This window comes from Pelophylax lessonae (genome assembly GCF_965119305.1).
Source record: "Pelophylax lessonae genome assembly, chromosome: 4".
Classification (NCBI taxonomy): Eukaryota; Metazoa; Chordata; class Amphibia; order Anura; family Ranidae; genus Pelophylax; species Pelophylax lessonae.
Genome location: NC_138771.1, coordinates 661,557,175 through 661,576,802, shown reverse-complemented (window position 1 = coordinate 661,576,802; position 19,628 = coordinate 661,557,175). Strand labels below are relative to the sequence as shown.

Genomic DNA, 19,628 nt, shown 5'->3' with positions numbered 1-19,628 from the left:
AGCTTTTTGGATTCTACTCCAGGTCTAAATGGTGGAGATGTCCCTTTGATGAATTTGACAGAAGAGATCACAGTTGAAGAGGTGACGAGGGCAATTGAACAGCTTGCCATCAAAAAGTCACCTGGACCGGATGGTCTGACGGCTGAGTTTTACAAAGCCTTTAAGTCTATTCTGGCCCCACAGATTTTTAACAGTTGTCTTGCTGAGGGGGTGCTTCCCCCTTCCATGAGACTCTCAGCTGTGATTCTTCTTTCAAAAGGTAAAGATCCTTCGATGATTGAGAATTGGCGCCCCATCAGCCTTCTCAATGTCGATAGAAAGGTGCTGGCGAAGATACTTTTCTGGCGCCTATCGGCAGTAGCAGAGTCTTTGCTTTCTCGCCATCAGCACTGTTCGATCCAGGGTAGGAGCACCTTCACAGCGGTTTTAGCTGTCCGGGAGGCCTTGGAGCAGTGCAGGGCTGCAGGCTGGGGAAAGTATTTACTGGCATTGGATCAGGCAAAGGCTTTCGATCGTGTCAACCATGAGTACCTGTGGTTGCTCTTTAGTAAGTACGGTCTGCCGGGTGGTTTTGTCGATTGGTTAAAAGTCTTGTATAAGGGGGCAGAAAGCTTCCCTCTTGTTAATGGTTGGGTTGGACAGTCCTTTGAGGTTGGTTCTGGGGTGCGCCAGGGTTGTCCCCTGAGTCCCCTGCTCTATGTGTTTGCAATCGACCCCTTCATCAGGAGGCTAGAGAGCAGCATGTTGTGTGGGGTACCAGTGGGAATCCCGGGTGAGCCGCCTTTGAGGGTTGTTGCCTATGCGGATGATGTGTCAGTGATTGTCACTGGGACAGATGAAGCGGAGGAGGTGGTCTCTCTGACATCACGGTACTCTGAAGCATCAGGCTCCAAGATCAATCAGGAAAAGAGTGAAGTTTTTTGGATGGGAAAGGAAGGTGAGGGGTTTGATCTCCCGGACACCTTTCCAGTGCCCCAGGAAAATATTAAGATATTAGGCATTGAATTTGGACCTGGCGATTATGGCCTCAAAAACTGGGAAGGCAGGCTGGAAGTTGCCAATACTAAGGTGGTCAACTGGAAGAGATGGAAGTTATCTTTGAGGGAAAGGGTTGATCTAATTAAGACTTACCTGATACCGATCTTCTTGTATGTCAGCCCTGTCTGCATCTTGCCAGTGTCTCTCTATGCTAGGATCTATAGTGTGTTCTTCCAGATGCTGTGGGGGAACAGACTGAACCCCATCAAGAGGAATGTCACCTATCTATCCAGGAGGGAGGGTGGCTTAGGTATGGTCAACCCCGTTCTTTTCTTTTCACTGCTATTTCTCAAGTTTAACATTGGTAGTATGCTTACAGTGGAACCTCCTGGATGGGCAGGCATGTTTAGATCTTGGTTTAGGCCTTTTCTGCGACTTTGGGAAGAAGGTGGCCAAGTGAAGAATCTCAGGGGTCATCGTGGTCAGCTCCCAGCCTATGTCGCTCCGTGTCTGAAGTTACTGCGGCAGTGGCGACTGTCGGCTGAAGATCTCAGATCCGCTTCGAGGAAAGTCCTTATGAGCCGAGTCTTGAGCGAAGTCTTTCATGACCCACTGGCCTTAAGGGAGTGCCCAGGCCCAATTTTGAGAGAAGGGTTAAGACTGATTAATTTGGCTAGAGTCCCCCTTAAATTCAGGGATCTGGCCTGGTTGTGCTTCCACGGGAGGCTCTATGTTCGGGGCAATTTGAAATTCCGCAGTGGGATGGATCGTGGTTGTCCTCGGGAGGAATGTACAGGTGAGGAGGAGACTATGGACCATTTTTTGCTTCGTTGCCCTTTTAACATAGAGGTATACAAACAGGTTGGGCGGGCCCTTGGTGTTCCTTTCCTCTCCAGGCTGGGTTATGCTGAGTGGGTGTACGGAGCATTCAATACTGGTGGGGGCTTTTGTTTGGATACACTTTTTTTAGTTAGTTTAGTAGTCCGTTATTACACATGGAACGCACGGTGTCAGGTCACCCTTCGGCGTAAAATCCTTCCTGTTCAGGTGGTGGTGTGTGACATTCTGCATGAGGTGGGGAAGATTCGGGCGCTTGAGAGAGACAAGTGGGGTCAGAGGGCTTGGCTGAAGGCGTGGAGGGGTTTCAAGCCTCCCTGACTGCCAGGAGTCTCTTTCCCGGGTGTGGCTTTCTGTCTCTTATCACCCTAGATTTTTTCTTAATGCTCAGTTTTTGATAAATGGCTGCATACATAGGTGATGGGTTGTGCCTCTTAGGCCCTCTCTGCTGCTTTATGTAAATAGTTTTCTAAGAATGTTGGAAGTGGATTATGTATATATTGTATATATTCTGCACATGGATGTGTATTCCTTTGTTTTCTGTTGGAATATTGTACTATAGTTATGTTTTTTACTTTTGTATAAAATATGTTGCTTGATTCTTTTCAATAAAAGATCAATAGTGCCCCATCTATGGTATAAGAGGAAAGAATAGTGCCCCATCATTGGTGTCAGTGGTAAGAATAGTACCCCATCATTGGTGTCAGTGGGAGGAATAGTCCTCTATAATTGGTATCAGTGGAAGGAATAGTGCTCCATCATTGGTGTCAGTCGGAAGAAACTGGACCTCGTCATTGGTATCAGTGGGTAGAATAGTGTTCTATCATTTATATCAATGGCAGGAATAGTTCCCCATCGTTGGAATCATCAGGAGGAATAGTGCCCCATCGTTGGTGTCAGTCGAAGGAATAGTGCTCCATCATTGGTGTCAGTAGGAGAAATGGTACCTTGTATCAGTGGGCAAAAAAGTGGCCTAAGGGCCACTAAAGGCAATCAAATGGCCACATTCCCTCTGTGGGCTGCAATTTGGAGACCACTACTTTATTGCAAATTAAACTGCAACAGATCAATCCATCCTGGAAAGATATGTGATGTAATTTACTTTTTTCAGCATGCAGGGAGAAGTCCTAGTTGAAGGATATGACTCTACCCATTAAGCAGCATTCTCAATAGATTAAGGCACTGATCAGAGCTGGGATCGTCTACATATTACCCATTCTTTGTAAGTCCGTCTGGGACTTGACTAAGAAGGTGGTCAGGGGATTTACAGTAGATAATGGCTATCGAAACCTCTTTAATATACCGTACATTAGGCAGTACATAATCACCAATGTCTTGATCAGTTGAAATATGCTTTACTGAGGCAGCATGCTGTCACACCTTATCATTGGCATCATTCAGTACCCACCCACTTCCAAGGATAGAAGATAACCCATGATGCCCAGTGGCCAAATAGAAGAACTATAGAAAAAAGGTATGAAAGCAGTTTTTTTATTTTTAATTAAAGAGTGTGGAGGTGTTTCACACTGGTCCAATAGGGAGGCATATTGGTCAGTGGGAGGAAACCTGACAAATGAGTGCACAGGCTTTTGATACAGCCCTGGGGATTTGGCAAAGGGAAAGTGCCTCAGCGCATGCTGGGGTACTGTATAAAAGCCAGGAGCACATGTGCTTTTGACTGAATAGTGGAGTCCTGGAGGGAGGGAGGGGGTGGCTGCCTCCTCTTCTGTAGATGTGCCATGTGGCCTCAGGTAGTCGACCTGAGGGCCTGGAGAGTGCTAGTGAGGAACTGAACCTGGAGGTCCTGTGGAGATGACTGGAGGGGAGACACTGGAGGGTCTGATTCTGCAGTACAGTGAGTACAGATCTGTGTCAAGGGGCCTGACCTGAGGGGGCCACCCCTGCAGCTAGAGAAGTCAGTGGACGGTGTAGTGGGAATGCGTAGTGAGTGTCATGAAGATACATGTAGCTTCATCAAGTCTATTGCTGGAGAGAAAAGAGCAAGGAGATTTAACCCTTTCCATACATGTGGCAGTATGGATTAAGCAGTGCAGCTGCTTTTACAAGCAACCTGGTGAGGCCAAGTGAGAGATGTCCTTATCCAATGTAAATAGTTACAGTTGGAGTATCCCACTGTTCCCTTCTCCCATCCAAGTTCCAAAATAAACAATAAAAAACAATTCCCCTGGACCCTTTATTGTGTGAGGAGCCGTAGGGAGTAAGGAGGGATGTGTGAACTATATACCTTAAAGCGGAGTTCCAGCCTAACACACTCACCTGTCCAACAGTCCAGCGAAGCGGCCGCCCGAAGCCTCGCTCTTCTCCCTCTCTGCTCTCCGGTGTCGGCATCACTGGTGTGGGCACCCGGCTGTGACAGTTTGCGGCTTCACAGCCGGGTATGCACTGCGCATGCGCGAGTTGCGCTATGCGTCGTGATTGGCCGGCAATCTTCTGGGACCTCTGACATGTCCCAGAAGATTGCAGGGAGGGAGGGCGAGAGGAGAACTTCCGCTCAGGGTGCCGTGGCGCTCCGAGCGGAAGTGGGAGCGGGTACCTGTCAAAACTAGGTACTCGCTCCCCCCCCCCAAATGTGGCATGTCAGGGGGTTAGCACTACCTAAAGCGGAAGTTCCACTTTTGGGTGGAACTCCGCTTTAAGTGACTGTGTGCTGGTAATCAGAGGAGGCCCAAGAAGTCATACAGCAGGCCCTATGGGGACAGTGCTGCATTTTGCTAAATCATTATACACACAGACAGGGAGAGGATTGGTTATACACTATATTACCAAAAGTATCGGGACACCTGCCTTTTACACTCATATGAACTTTTTTGGCATCCCAGTCTTAGTCCATAGGGTTCAATATATAGTTGGCCCACCCTTTGGAGCTATAACAGCTTCAGTTCTTCTGGGAAGGCTGTCCACAGGGTTAACGAGTATGTCACAGTCTCCACTCTAATTCATCCCAAAACTGTTCTATCTGGTTGAGGTCAGGATTCTGTGCGGGCCAGTCAAGTTCCCCCCCACCAAACTCGGTCATCCATGTCTTTATGGACCTTGCTTAGTGCACTGGTCCAAATAATTTGGTGGAGGGGGGATTATGGTGTGTGGTTGCTTTTCAGGGGTTGGGCTTTGCCCCTTAATTCAAGTGAAGGGAACTCTTAAGGCATCAACATACAAAGACATTTTGGACAATTTCATGCTCCCAACTTTGTGGGAACAGTTTGGGGATGGCCCCTTCCTGTTCCAACATGACTGCACACCAGTGCACAAAGCAAGGTCCATAAAGACATGGATGAGTGAGATTGGGGTGGAGGAACTTGACTGGCCTGTAGGGAGTCCTGACCTCAAACCCAATAGAACACCTTTGGGATGAATTAGATATCTCGTCCACATCAGTGCCTGACCTCACAAATGCACTTCTGGAAGAATGGTCAAACACTGCCTTAGACAAACTCCTAAACCTTATAGACAGCATTCCCAGAAGAGTTGACACTGTTATAGCTGCAAAGGGTGGGCAAACTCAATAGTGAACCCTACAGACTAAAGCCTCGTACACACGCGTTGATAATTGGTCGTGAATTTTCGGCCAAGGTCCGATCGGCCGATTTTCGGCTTGTTAGTATGATGCTTCCGACACCCCACTCCGGCCGAAAAAAATCTGGTGTGCAGGCTATAAAATTTTTGTTGGTCGTCAACACAACGGCCGATTTTGCATCAGTCAGTACAGATTTCGGCAGACAAAAATCTCATGAGCAAGACTGGGCATGCTCAGAGAAGAAAAAACACACGGAAAGTAAACCAGCACATGACATCACTTCAGAAGTAGATTTTTGTTGGGCGAGAAAATTCGTGTGCAGTCTAGGCACAATCCAACCGACAAAACACAACTCTGGACAAAAGACGATCGGTCGGCCAATAATTGTTGCGTGTGTACGAGGCATAAGACTAGGATGCCATTAGAGTGCATGTAAAGGCAGGAGTCCCAATACATTTGGTAATATGTACATTGTGGTCAATGGGGGTTTGATGGATAAGTGTTCCAGACAGTGGAATAAGACAATCTTACTGTTTGCATTCTGGATGTCTTCCTCTGGTTTCTTCACAGCTTCCCGAACGCTCTGAATGTCACTGGAAAGAGAACCTGTAAATATCAGAAGGGAGGTTCATTATAGACCCACACTCAATGATACTCACAGAACATGCCCTCCAATATTCTAAAGTGCCAAAAAGGAACACACCTTACCCAGCGTACACCGCTCCCTCCAAATGTGGGCCATTTGCATGTCTGCTGCACTTTCCGCTACAGTACTATTGCTTTTTGAACAAGTGAATCAATTAGAGAATCCTCAATACACTCACCATTTATCTGTGACGTTTCTTCTCTGATACTTTTATCTAAGAAAGAAGCAGAAAATCAGAGTTATTAGAGTTATTTTCTAGATGTTGGAGAACTAAGATTAACCACTTTACCGCTGCTCACTAGAGCTCTACTGCGGCAAAGTGGCTCGATAACGCCTGGCAACGTAGACCTACGTCGCCAGACATTCCCCTCTCTCGGCGGCGCGCCGCCGGAGGCTCGCTCCCGCTGTATTCAGTCACAGCGGGAGTCTGGCAAGGGGAGGAGCGGCGGCGATCGCCGCCGGTCTTCCTTGATCATTGGGGAATCGAGTCTGGAGATCCGCCCGCTTGTGTAAACTGAGCGGGCGGATCTCCTGAGTGACAGGCAGGGTCAGATTGCAGGGTTCAGCATAGCTAAACCTGCGATCTGTCCTTGTGTCACACAGTCACCTCCCCCCACATATGTTAGTAAGCACCAGGCATACATTAACCCCTCCCTCTCCAATAAAATTAACCCCTTCCCTGCCAGTGTCATTTTTACAGTAACAGCGCATATATATAGCACTGATTACTGCAGTAATGTCATTGGTACCCCCAAAAGTGTCAAAAATGTAAGTCAAGGGTGCGATCTGTCCGCCGCAATTTCGCAGTCCCGCAAAAAAAAAAAAAAAAAACGCAGGTCGCCGCCATTACTCGTTAAAAAAAAAAACCCACCAAAAACGATAGAAATCTTTCCCTTAGTAAACGCAATAACTTTTGCGCAAACCAATCAAAATACGCTTATTGTAATTTTTTTTTTCACCAAAAATATGTAGCAGAAAACAAATTGGCCTAAAATGATAAAAAATTTAGATTTTTACATTTTTTTTGGGGGGGGGGGGGGAATTTCATATAAAAAATGTGAAAAATATTGTTGTTTTTTCAAAATTGTCGCTCTTTTTTTGTTTTTAGCGCAAAAAGTAAAAATCGCACAGGTGATCAAATACCACTAAAAGAAAGCTCTGTTTATGGAAAAAAAAGGACATAAATTTGGTTTGGGTACGGCATTGCATGACCGTGCAATTGTCAGTTAAATTCGCACAGTGCCGAATCGCAAAAAGTGGCCCAGTCGTAAGACAGCAAAATCCTCCGGTGGTAAAGTGGTTAAGGTTCCATTCACACTGCCGCGACTTGTGAGGCGACTTGTGTGCCCTCAAGTCGCCCCAAGTCGCTTGACATAACAAAAGCAATGTTAATCAATGAGTGCCGTCTTAATTGGCACTACTGAAGTCGCTCCGACTTCAGAAAAGGGTCCTGTGCTACTTTGAGGCGACTTGTATCCGACTTGTGCCAATAGACTTCAATGGGAGTCGCCTCCTTATCTTATTTGAAGCGACTTGTGATCCGACTTTCCATGAAGAAGAAGGAAATTTATTAGCCAGGCATTCCCCACATTCCCCACTGGACTCCAGAACCAGAAAAAAAAGATAATTCTTCTTAGAATTTTTATTAGCGCGGGGTAGTGGCTCCGCTCCTTTTACACCTGGGCGTTTTTGTTGTAGGCGTTCATTGGGCATTTTTTGGGCATCTTTGGAGGCAGGCATGACATCTGAACTTCTGTATAGGGGTATATATACACACACACATATTAGGGCTGCAACTAACGATTAATTTGTCTGTCGACTAATCTATCGATTATTTTTACGATTAGTCGACTAATCTAACGATTATTTTTATTTATTTTTTTTTGCTTAATTTTGTGTTTTTTTGATTAGCTAATTAATCCTGTAATTAATACAGACCCCTCAGTAAGCCCCCCTCCCACTACAGACCCCTCAGTAAGCCCCCCTCCCAGTACAGACCCCCACAGTAAGCCCTCCCACCTAGTACAGACCACTTAGTATGCCCCCCCATCCAGTACAGACCCCTTAGTAAGCCCCCCTCCCAGTTCAGACCCCTCAGTAAGCCCTCCCACCTAGTACATACCACTTACTAAGCCCCCCCCCCCAGTTCAGACCCCTCAGTAAGCCCTCCCACCTAGTACAGACCCCTTAGTAAGCCCCCCTCCCAGTTCAGACCCCTCAGTAAGCCCTCCCACCTAGTACATACCACTTACTAAGCCCCCCCCCCAGTTCAGACCCCTCAGTAAGCCCTCCCACCTAGTACAGACCACTTACTAAACCCCCCTCCCAGTACAGACCCCTCAGTAAGCCCTCCCACCCAGTACAGACCACTTAGTAAGCCCCCCTCCCAGTGCAGACCCCTCAGTAAGCCCTCCCACCTAGTACAGTATGTACTGGGTGGGAGGGCTTACTGAGGGGTCTTCACTGGGAGGGGGGGGGCTTACTAAGGGGTCTGTACTGGAAGGGGGGCTTACTAAGTGGTCTGTACTGTACAGACCACTTAGTAAGCCCCCCTCCCAGTACACTAGTACAGACCCCTCAGTAAGCCCTCCAACCTAGTACAGACCCCTTAGTAAGCCCCCCCTCCCAGTACAGACCCCCCAGTAAGCCCTCCCACCCAGTACAGACCCCTTAGTAAGCCCTCCCACCCAGTGCAGACCCCTTAGTAAGCCCCCCTCCCAGTACAGACCCCTTAGTAAGCCCTCCCACCCAGTACAGACCCCCCAGTAAGCCCTCCCACCCAGTACAGACCCCTTAGTAAGCCCCCCTTCCAGTTCAGACCCCTCAGTAAGCCCTCCCACCTAGTACAGGGCTTACTGAGGGGTCTGCACTGGGAGGGGGGGCTTACTAAGTGGTCTGTACTGGGTGGGAGGGCTTACTGAGGGGTCTGCACTGGGAGGGGGGGCTTACTAAGTGGTCTGTACTGGGTGGGAGGGCTTACTGGGGGGTCTGTACTGGGAGGGGGGCTTACTAAGTGGTCTGTACTGTACAGACCCCTTAGTAAGCCCCCCCCCTCCCAGTGCAGACCCCTCAGTAAGCCCTCCCACCTAGTACAGACTGTACTAGGTGGGAGGGCTTACTGAGGGGTCTGCACTGGGAGGGGGGCTTACTAAGTGGTCTGTACTGTACAGACCACTTAGTAAGCCCCCCTCCCAGTACAGACCCCCCAGTAAGCCCTCCCACCTAGTACATGCCATTACAAACCGGTGTAGCGCCGCAGCTGGGTGATCGGGGAGGATGGCGAATGTGTTGCGGCAGAAGCTGTGGCAGTACAGGGGTGCTGGAGATGGTCAGTGCTCACCTCTTGTCTCCGACGGAGCCCGGCGGGGGAATTTCACCCGGCCGGCAATGCTTCAAGCGGCGCGGCGGCCGGCCGGGGGCGTGTGACGTCACGCGTTGACGCGTCAACGCTTTTTCCGCACGTCGACGTTTTTTTGTAGTCGACGTAGTCGACTACGTCGACGCGTCGTGGCAGCCCTAACACATATATGTATTTATACACATACACACATATAGGTGTGAGAGGAGCGAAGCCCTATGCCTGCAAATAATTTCATTAGCGCAGGCATAGGGTTCTGCTACTTTCACACCTATATATGTGTATGTGTATATATATACCCCTACACAGAAGTATGTTCAGATGTTATGCCTGCCTCCAAAGACGCCCAAAAAATACCCAAAAAAACGCCTGCAACAAAAACGCCCAGGTGTGTTGTTGCAGGTGTTTTTTTTGGGCATTTTTTGGGGGTCTTTGGAGGCAGGCATAACATCTGAACTTCTGTACAGGGGTATATATACACACACACTTATATGTATTTATACACATACACACATATAGGTATGATAGGAGCGGAGCCATATGCCTGCAAATAATTTCATTTTTTTTTTCGGGTTCTGGAGTCCAGTGGGGAATGCCTGGCTAATAAATAAAACGCCCAAAAAATGCCCAATAAACGCCTACAACAAAAATGCCCAGGTGTAAAAGGAGCGGAGCCACTATCCCTGTGCTACTAAAAATTCTATGAAAAATTATCTTTTTTTCTGGTTCTGGACATGCCACAGAGCTGAAACTTCACAAGTACACTTTTTAGACCCCCCAGACACTAAATCCAAAGAAATCTAATTTTTTTTTTCAATAATGTTTTCAATAATTGGCTCTCTCAAAAACGACAATTTTTAAGAACTTTTTTTTTGTGTGATTGAGCATGACCCACAACCATCATATTCTGATTGGCCAAATACAAAGTCGTACAAAGTCGTCTATCATACAAGTCGCGCTGAAAGTCGCGCTAACAAGTCGCCCCTTAGGAGGCGACTTAGAGGTCGCGACAGTGTGAACCGGCTCTTAGTTCACAGATTGCACAGAGGTTGTCTAGGCGTTGTCCATCTTTACTGTGGATTTTGCTTATTCATCATTGCTTATTCAGCCACATTAAATCATTGGGGACAATCATCTGAAGGCAATAGCTACATGAGCCATTACTTATGAAAAGTCTCAAACAGCTTTGGGCGCTGTCAGGCTCTCGTTATTTTTAATGGAGCTCCTTGCCTACACTTATTCACATGGATCCCCCCCCCCCCCCCCCGAGCATACTATGGGTAATCAAAAAGCATTACATTTGCACAGTAAAGCCCCGTACACACGCGTCGAAATTCGGCCGGGAATTTTCGTCCAACGACCTATCTGCTGATTTTCGGCTTGTTAGTATGATGCTCTCGACAACGACTCTGACTTTTCGGCCGAAAAAATTCTGGTGTGCAGGCTATAAAATTTTTGTCCACCGTCAAAACACGTCCGATTTTCCTGCAGTCAGTACAGATTTCGACAGGGAATAATCTTATGAGCAAGACTGGGCATGCTCAGAGAAGAAAGAACACATACAAAGCAATCCAACACATGACATCACTTCTGAAGTAGAATTCTGTCGTGCGGGAAAATTCGTGTGCAGTCTAGGCACATTCCAACCAACAGACACCACTCTGGACAAAAGACGGACGGCCGGTCGGCGGAAATTTGTTGCGTGTGTACGAGGCTTTAGTGTAAATAGAGCCTAAAGGAAAGTTTTAAAAAGTACGCTCCTTCCTTTTTTTCCAAGTTATTTGTTATGCAGGCAGTGAATCTTGAATTTTGAAGGTACGGTAGAAGTTATTTTCTTATTTTTGGTTGAATCTTTGGGTGATTGTTCGGATCCATCGTGGTAAATAACAGAAATATTTGGTGGTGTCTTCTCCTGCATTTTCAGGATTAGTCTTCTTTCCTCTCTGATCAAACTCCAAAATTTGAAAAAGGGATGCACTGGACACATTTTTTTAACCCCTTCCCATCCAGCTCTGGTGCCCCTTTAACCTAGTCTTTAAGCCTAGATAGCAGGAAAGTGTGCCTCAATCATGTGATCGCTGTGATTAGCTGTCACAGTGTTCACATGATCGTGAGCCAGTGTCAATGTCTTTGACAGCTCGGTCCCTTTTAGGGGTGAGCTTCGAGTTCGAGTCGAAGCTAATTTCGACTCGAACATCGGTCATTCAATCGTACGTTGAATGACGAACAAATGTGCTTCTTCGTGGGAAATTCGAGTGCCCACCCATAATGCACTCACGTTATGTGATTGGCCAAAGCATGCACCCTGACCTCATGCTTTGGACAATCAAATGATCTCTGCCATGATTGGACTAAAGGCAGGCTGCCTTTAGCCAATCATGGCTCAGGGGCCAAGTACACGCCCCACACTACATAAAAGCTGCCCGTGCAGCCGCAGTGTGTAGTGTCATTGTGCGGGCGAGGAGACAGGGAGAGGGACGCGTGTGAGGCAGGGAGAGAATAGCTTTTTTTGAAGTTTGTCAGACAGTGCAGAGAGACATTCCTAGTAAGAAGGGCCGGGAACGTGTTTCAGGCAGGGAGAGAATTGTTTCTTTGCAGTTTTTCAGTGCCAGTCATTCATTCCTAGCAGGGAGGGAGAGAGATTTCTCATCTATAGGGCTATCGATTAGATCATATCAGTGAGAGTATTGTTAATCTGTCACTTGCGTACATCCTATAAGCAGCACAGATCATCTATAGGGCTATCGATTACATCATATCAGGCGATAGTTTGAGTATTTTAATTGGTAACTGCGAGGGGTTACGGTGTTTAGGCACCACCAACAACCAAGGTCCAATTTTTCTGCACCCGTATGACAAGTAAATGCGATTTGAAATTTGTATGTATATTTATATATGACATTTTTTGCTTTAGAAATGTCAGTATTGCTGCAGCAGGCTACATACATGGTAGAGATGCACTACTTTACAGGCACATTCAGGGGACCCCCCAGACACGATATTTGAAGGATTGTTTTAATTTTTATAGTTTCACGTTAAGCTTTATTAAAATCAGTAAATCAGTGCTCCTTTAAAAAGATCGTTTTTTAAAACGTTTTTTTTTCATTGCTACATCTTCCCCAGGTCAGGACCCGGACCCCCATACACTTTTTTGGGGCAATAACTTGCATTAAAGTCTTCAAAATTAGGCCATTTTGATTTTCGAGGTTCGTCCCCCATAGACTTCAACGGGGTTCCTTTATTCAAATTAACTTTTCCTCTGTTCGCGGTGTTCTGTGTGGACCTTTGGGGGGAACCCCTTTCAAAGCACCCTTCCTAATGCACAAAAGCTGATGCTAAATGCCTAAGCACAATTTTGCAACTTTGACATGTGTTAGTAAAACTGTACATATCATCACTCCTTTGCACTTTATACTGTACCTTATTTTTTTTCAGGATGAATTTGTCATTCATTTGGTGGTAAATGGTAATGGATATCTCCTGATTTTTTATTATTAACATCTAAAAAATGCAACGCAAAAAAAAAAGTTTTTTTTTTTAAATGTACAGTCAGGTCCATAAATATTTGGACATTGACACAATTCTAATCTTTTTGGCTCTATACACCACCACAATGGATTTGAAATGAAACAAACACGATGTGCTTTAACTGCAGACTTTCAGCTTTAATTTGAGGGTATTTACATCCAAATCAGGTGAACGGTGTAGGAATTACAACAGTTTGTATATGTGCCTCCCACTTTTTAAGGGACCAAAAGTAATGGGACAATTGACTGCTCAGCTGTTCCATGGCCAGGTGTGTGTTATTCTCTCATTATCCCATTTACAAGGAGCAGATAAAAGGTCCAGAGTTCATTTCAAGTGTGCTATTTGCATTTGAAATCTGTTGCTGTAAACTCTCAATATGAGATCCAAAGAGCTGTCACTATCAGTGAAGCAAGCCATCATTAGGCTGAAAAAACAAAACAAACCCATCAGAGAGATAGCAAAAACATTAGGTGTGGCCAAATCAACTGTTTGGAACATCTTTAAAAAGGAAGAACCCACCGGTGAGCTCAGCAACACCAAAAGACCCGGAAGACCACGGAAAACAACTGTGGTGGATGACCAAACAATTCTTTCCCTGGTGAAGAAAACACCCTTCACAACAGTTGGCCAGATCAAGAACACTCTCCAGGAGGGAGGTGTATGTGTGTCAGACCAAGAACGCTCTCCAGGAGGTTGGTGTATGTGTGTAAAAGTCAACAATCAAGAGAAGACTTCACCAGAGTGAATACAGAGGGTTCCCCACAAGATGTAAACCATTGGTGAGCCTCAAAAACAGGAAGGCCAGATTAGAGTTTGCCAAAAAACATCTAAAAAAGCCTTCACAGTTCTGTAACAACATCCAATGGACAGATGAGACCAAGATCATCTTGTACCAGAGTGATGGGAAGAGAAGAGTATGGAGAAGGAAAGGAACTGCTCATGATCCAAAGCATACCACCTCATCAGTGAAGCATGGTGGTGGTAGTCTCATGGTGTGGGCATGTATGGCTGCCAATGGAACTGGTTTTCTTGTATTTATTGATGCTGTGACTGCTGACAAAAGCAGCAGGATGAATTCTGAAGTGTTTCGGGCAATATTATCTGCTCATATTCAGCCAAGTGCTTCAGAACTCATTGGACGGCGCTTCACAGTGCAGATGGACAATGACCCGAAGCATACTGCGAAAGCAACCAAAGAGTTTTTTAAGGGAAAGAAGTGGAATGTTATGCAATGGCCAAGTCAATCACCTGACTTGAATCCGATTGAGCATGCATTTCACTTGCTGAAGACAAAACTGAAAGGAAAATGCACTAAGAACAAACAGGAACTGAAGACAGTTGCAGTAGAGGCCTGGCAGAGCATCGCCAGGGATGAAACCCAGCGTCTGGTGATGTCTATGCGTTCCACACTTCAGGCTGTAATTGTCTGCAAAGGATTTCAACCAAGTATTAAAAAGTGAAAGTTTGATTTACGATTGTTAATCTGTCCCATTACTTTTGGTCCCTTAAAAAGTGGGAGGCACATATACAAACTGTTGTAATTCCTACACCGTTCACCTGATTTGGAGGTAAATACCCTCAAATTAAAGCTGAAAGTCTGCAGTTAAAGCACATCTTGTTTGTTTCATTTCAAATCCATTGTGGTGGTGTATAGAGCCAAAAAGATTAGACTTGTGTTGATGTCCCATTATTTATGGACCTGACTGTAACTGTGTCTGGACTGTAACTGGTTTGGACTGGGTCATTATACTGGTATGGACTGGGTAATGTGTAGGGAACAAAAGGATGTCACATCGTTTGATGGAAATGAAAATTATCACCCTACAGAGGGCTGAATTCAAAGACACTTCAAAAATCAAAGTGAAAAAATGATGCAGCAGGTGAGTCCATTTTGCTGAAATCTCAATGCAGCAACTCAAAATGGTCCTCAGTAGTTTGTATGGCCCCCACGTGCTTGTATTCATGCCTGACAACGTCGGGACATACTCCTAATGAGACAACGGATGGTGTCCTGGGGTATTTCCTCCCAGATCTGGACCAGGACATCACTGAGCTCCTGAACAGACTGAGGTGCAACCTCAATGTCCCAGAGGTGTTCTATTGGATTTAGGTCAGGCGAATATGGGGGCCATTCAATGGTATCAATTCCTTCATCTTCCAGGAACTGGCTGCATACTCTCACCACATGAGGCCAGGCATTGTCGTGCACCAGGAGGAACCCAGGACCCACTGCACCAGCGTAGGGTCTGACAATGGGTCCAAGGATTTCATCTTGATACCTAATGGCAGTCAGGGTGCCATTGTCTAGCCTGTAGAGGTCTGTGCATCCCTCCATGGATTTGCCTCCCCAGACCATCACTGACCCACCACCAAACTGATCATGCTGAACGATGTTACAGGCAGCATAACATTTTCCGTGGCTTCTCCAGACCTATTCACATCTGTCACATTTGCTCAGGGTGAACCTGCTCTCATCTGTGAAAAGCACAGGGTGCCAGTGGCAGACCTGCCAACTCTGGTGTTCAATGGCAAATGCCAATCAAGCTCCATGGTGCTGGGCAGGGAGCACAGGGCCCACTAGAGTACGTTGGGCCCTCAGGCCAGCCTAATAAAGTCTGTTTCTGATTGTTTGGTCAGAGACATTCACACCAGTGGCCTGCTGGAGGTTATTTTGTAGGGATCTGGAAGTGCTCATCCTGTTCCTCCTTGCACATAGGAGCAGATACCGGTCCTGCTGATGGGTTAAGGACCTTCTACAGCCCTGTCCAGCTCTCCTAGAGTAACTGCCTGTCTCCTGAAATCTCCTCCATGCTCTTGAGACTGTGCTGGGAGACACAGCAAACCTTCTGGCAATGGTACGTATTGATGTGCTATCCTGGAGGAGTTGGACTGCCTGTGCAACCTCTATCGGGTCCAGGTATTGCCTCATGCTGCCAGTAGTGACACTGACCCCAGCCAAATGCAAAACTAGTGAAAAACAGTTAAGATGAGTAAGGGAAAAAATGTCCAAAAATGTGGTAAAACAATTCATGGGTATATTTTAAAGCAGCCTGGAGTGCGGCAATATTGTACATTTTCACATGGGCAGACGTCATTTGATGCAATTTTCAATGGGTGATTATTGGGAAAATCTCATTTGAAAATGGGTAAAAACCACTATGATAAAAGAAATGAATGTGACAAACTGAAACTCACCTTAACCACTTGCCGACCGGTCACATTGAGGGTACTGCGGCACAGTGGCTCGTTCCCGTCCAGCGACGTAGACCTACGTTGCTGGACTCCTCCCCTTGTGGGCGGCACGCGCGTGCCGCCGGAGGCTTGCTCCCGCTGTATTCAGTCATAACGGGAGTCGGGCCAGGGGAGGAGTGGTGATGATCACCACTGCTCTTCCCCGATCATCGGGGAATCGAGTCTGGAGATCCGCCCACTTGTGTAAACAAAGCGGGCGGATCTCCTAAGTGACAGACAGGGTCAGATTGCAGGGTTCAGCATAGCTGAACCTGCGATCTGTCCCTGTGTCACACAGTCACCTCCCCCCACACACACGTTAGTAAGCACCAGGCATACATTAACCCCTCCCTCTTCAATAAAAATTAACCCCTTCCCTGCCAGCGTCATTTTACAGTAACAGTGCATATGTATAGCACTGATTACTGTAGTAATGTCACTGGTACCCCCAAAAGTGTCAAAAATGTCAGTCAAGGGTCCGATCTGTCCGCCGCAATGTCGCAGTCCCGCAAAAAAATTTGCAGATCGCCGCCATTACTCGTTAAAAAAAAAAAAAAAAAAACACCAAAAATGACAGAAATCTTTCCCTTAGATAGTAAACACAATATTTTTTGCGCAAACCAATCAAAATACGCTTATTGTGATTTTTTTTTACCGAACATAGGTAGCAGAAAACAAATTGGCCAAAAATGTTAAAAAATTTAGATTTTTACATTTTTTTTTGGGGGAGGGGGGGGGGGTTCATATAAAAAAAATTGAAAAATATTGTTATTTTTTCAAAATTTACGCTCTTTTTTTAATTATAGCGCAAAAACTAAAAATCGCACAGGTGATCAAATACCACCAAAAGAAAGCTCTGTTTGTGGGAAAAAAAGGATGTAAATTGCGTTTGGGTACGGCGTCGCATGGCCGCACAATTGTCAGTTAAAGTCGCACAGTGCCGAATGGACGTAAGACAGCAAAATCCTCCGGTGGTAAAGTGGTTAAAAATGGTCAAATTATGAAAGTTGTTCGAAATCTGAAAACACTGAAAACTAGACCTCAAAAGAGGAAGTTTTGGCGATTTCTCCATAGCAGATGTTTTTAGTTATGGTATTAGAAAGCTGCAACAGCATAACAGAGTACCGTAAAACAATAGTCATGTTTTTTTTGTGGCTTCCACATTTTTAACCCCTTTAATAAGCAACCCAATTGCTTCTACAGACTGTCAAACTGTTTGTAAGTAAGGATGGGCAGAAAACCTCCCTGTTGGGTTCACAGCAGAACTTTGGAACAGGGGAAATGTTCTAACCTGAACGGTGAACCCCATTGAAGTCTATGGGAGCGGAAACAGGAAAAATCACAAGTGCCCATTTTGAAGGCTTATATGCAAGTAATTGGCCATAAAAGGGGTATGGGGATCTGGGTATTGTCCCGGGGGACATGTATCAATAATTGCTTATATTAAACAATTTTTTTTTAGGAGCAATGATTTTATTTATGGTTAACCACTTAAGGACCAGGTCCATTTCTGACATTTGTTTTTTACAAGTTAAAATCAGTATTCTTTGCTAGAAAATTACTTAGAACCCCAAAACAATATATATATATATATATATATATATATATATATATATATATATATATATATATATATATATATATATATATATATATATATATATATATATATATATATATATATATATATATATTTTTTTTTTTTTTTTATTAGCAGAGACCCTATAGAATAAAATGGAGATCATTGCAATACTTTATGTCACACTGTATTTGCACAGCGGTCTTACAAACGGATTTTTTTGGAAAAAATACACTTTTTTGAATTAAAAAATAAGAAAATAAATAATTTTTATTTATTTATTTATTTTTCCTAGGGTTTTTCTTTGATTATTTTTATTTTTTTGATTTAAAATTTAGAGAATGGATGCTAGAGCGTATTTGATAAGGTACAATCATTTGGGAGATATAAAGGAGAAAAGGAGAAAATTGGTTGGTTTAAAAAAAAAAAAAATCAAAATGCTGTGATTGATCTCCTTTCTAGTGTATATGCTATATGATATAATGATTGTAAACAATATAAAAAATAAATAAAAGATTAAGAAAAAATAAGAAAACAGTAAAGTTAGCCCGATTTTTTCTATAATGTGAAAGATAATGTTATGCCGAGGAAAATGATACCCAACATCTCATGCTTCAAAATTGCGCACGCTCGTGGAATGGCGACAAACTTTGGTACCTGAAAAACTCCATAGGCGTCTATTTAAAAATTTCTAAAGGTTACCAGCTTAGAGTTACAGAGGAGGTCTAGGGCTAGAATTATCGGTCTTGCTCTGACAATGGCGGCAATACCTCACATGTGTGGTTTGAATACCGTTTACATATGTGGGCAGGACGGAGGGACGGGCGCTTTACACTTTTTTTATTTTACTTTTTATTTTTTTATTTTTACACTGTCCCTTAAAAAAAAAAAAAAAATGTGATCACTTTTGTTCCTATTACATGGAATGTAAATATCTCTTGTAATAGAAATAAGCAGGACAGGTCCTCTTTAATGTGAGATTTGGGGTCAAAAAGTCCTCATATGTCACATCTACACTAAAAAGCAAAAAAAAAAAAAAAAAATTAGATAATGACAAGAGGTTGCTGACAGGCAAAAGAACGAATGAATCCACCACCAATCTCAGCGCTTCTTACCAGATCCCCGCTGGTTATGCGCATATTACATAAAACTCCAGAGGGCATAGGAAATTCAGCTGGCTCCCAGAGATGCGCTCAAGTTATTAACACCCAGGCGTATATCAATAGTATAAAACAAGAGGGGAACGCCATAGCATAAAATCCAACAGACTTTATTTTAAAAAACAGAATAACACTCACATGCAAGATGATAAAGGTGCGCATAAATGTATATACTTTGTTTTATACTGGTGATATACGCCTGGGTGTTAATATCTTGAGCGCATCTCTGAAAGGAAGCTTATCTACCAGAAGTCTTCTTTTCTCTTCATTTCTGACAACACTTAGAAGCCATGATGGTCTTTCCAATTTGTGGCCCTTCAGATTTGTGCACCTAAATTCTCCTACATGGTTGCTTGCTGAAGATGCAGTGGGAGGGGGGTCTTGGTGATTGCCCTCATTCCATTCTGGCCCAGGAGACCATGGTTTCCACTGCTGAACAAAATGATGACCTGTGTCCCAGTTCTTTTGCTGTGCAAGAGGGAATTTCTGTTCCAGGAAGACATCTTTCACAAGAATGTGAGCAGGCCAAGATTATTGGTCTGGTGATTGAATGTAGAAGGCTTCGCTACTAGGGTTGAGCGAACACGGACTGTATTATTCGTGTTCGTACCGAATAATTGGATTTTTGTTACCCGAACACGGACCCGAAAACTTTACTGTATATTAGGGTAAAAATCCGTGTTCGGTCGTTTTATTTCCGGGTTTTGTATGCATTGGCGCGCTTTTCATGGCGGGCTTTCAACAGCCAATCAACAAGCGTTTAACTGGTGTGCCTT

General features: G+C 44.8%; 1 protein-coding gene across 1 annotated transcript in view; it reads right to left on the bottom strand.

The window, feature by feature from the left end:
* The window catches only part of LOC309553071 (C-type lectin domain family 10 member A-like), a gene marked incomplete at its 5' end in the record, with an annotated part of 117,834 nt that overhangs the window by 77,158 nt on the left and 21,048 nt on the right, over positions 1-19,628 (bottom strand). The window contains 2 exons of the mRNA XM_082253970.1: positions 5,882-5,956; positions 6,175-6,210. Coding sequence (XP_082110096.1) covers positions 5,882-5,956; positions 6,175-6,210 — 111 coding nt within the window. The remainder of the gene's footprint in view (positions 1-5,881; positions 5,957-6,174; positions 6,211-19,628) is intronic.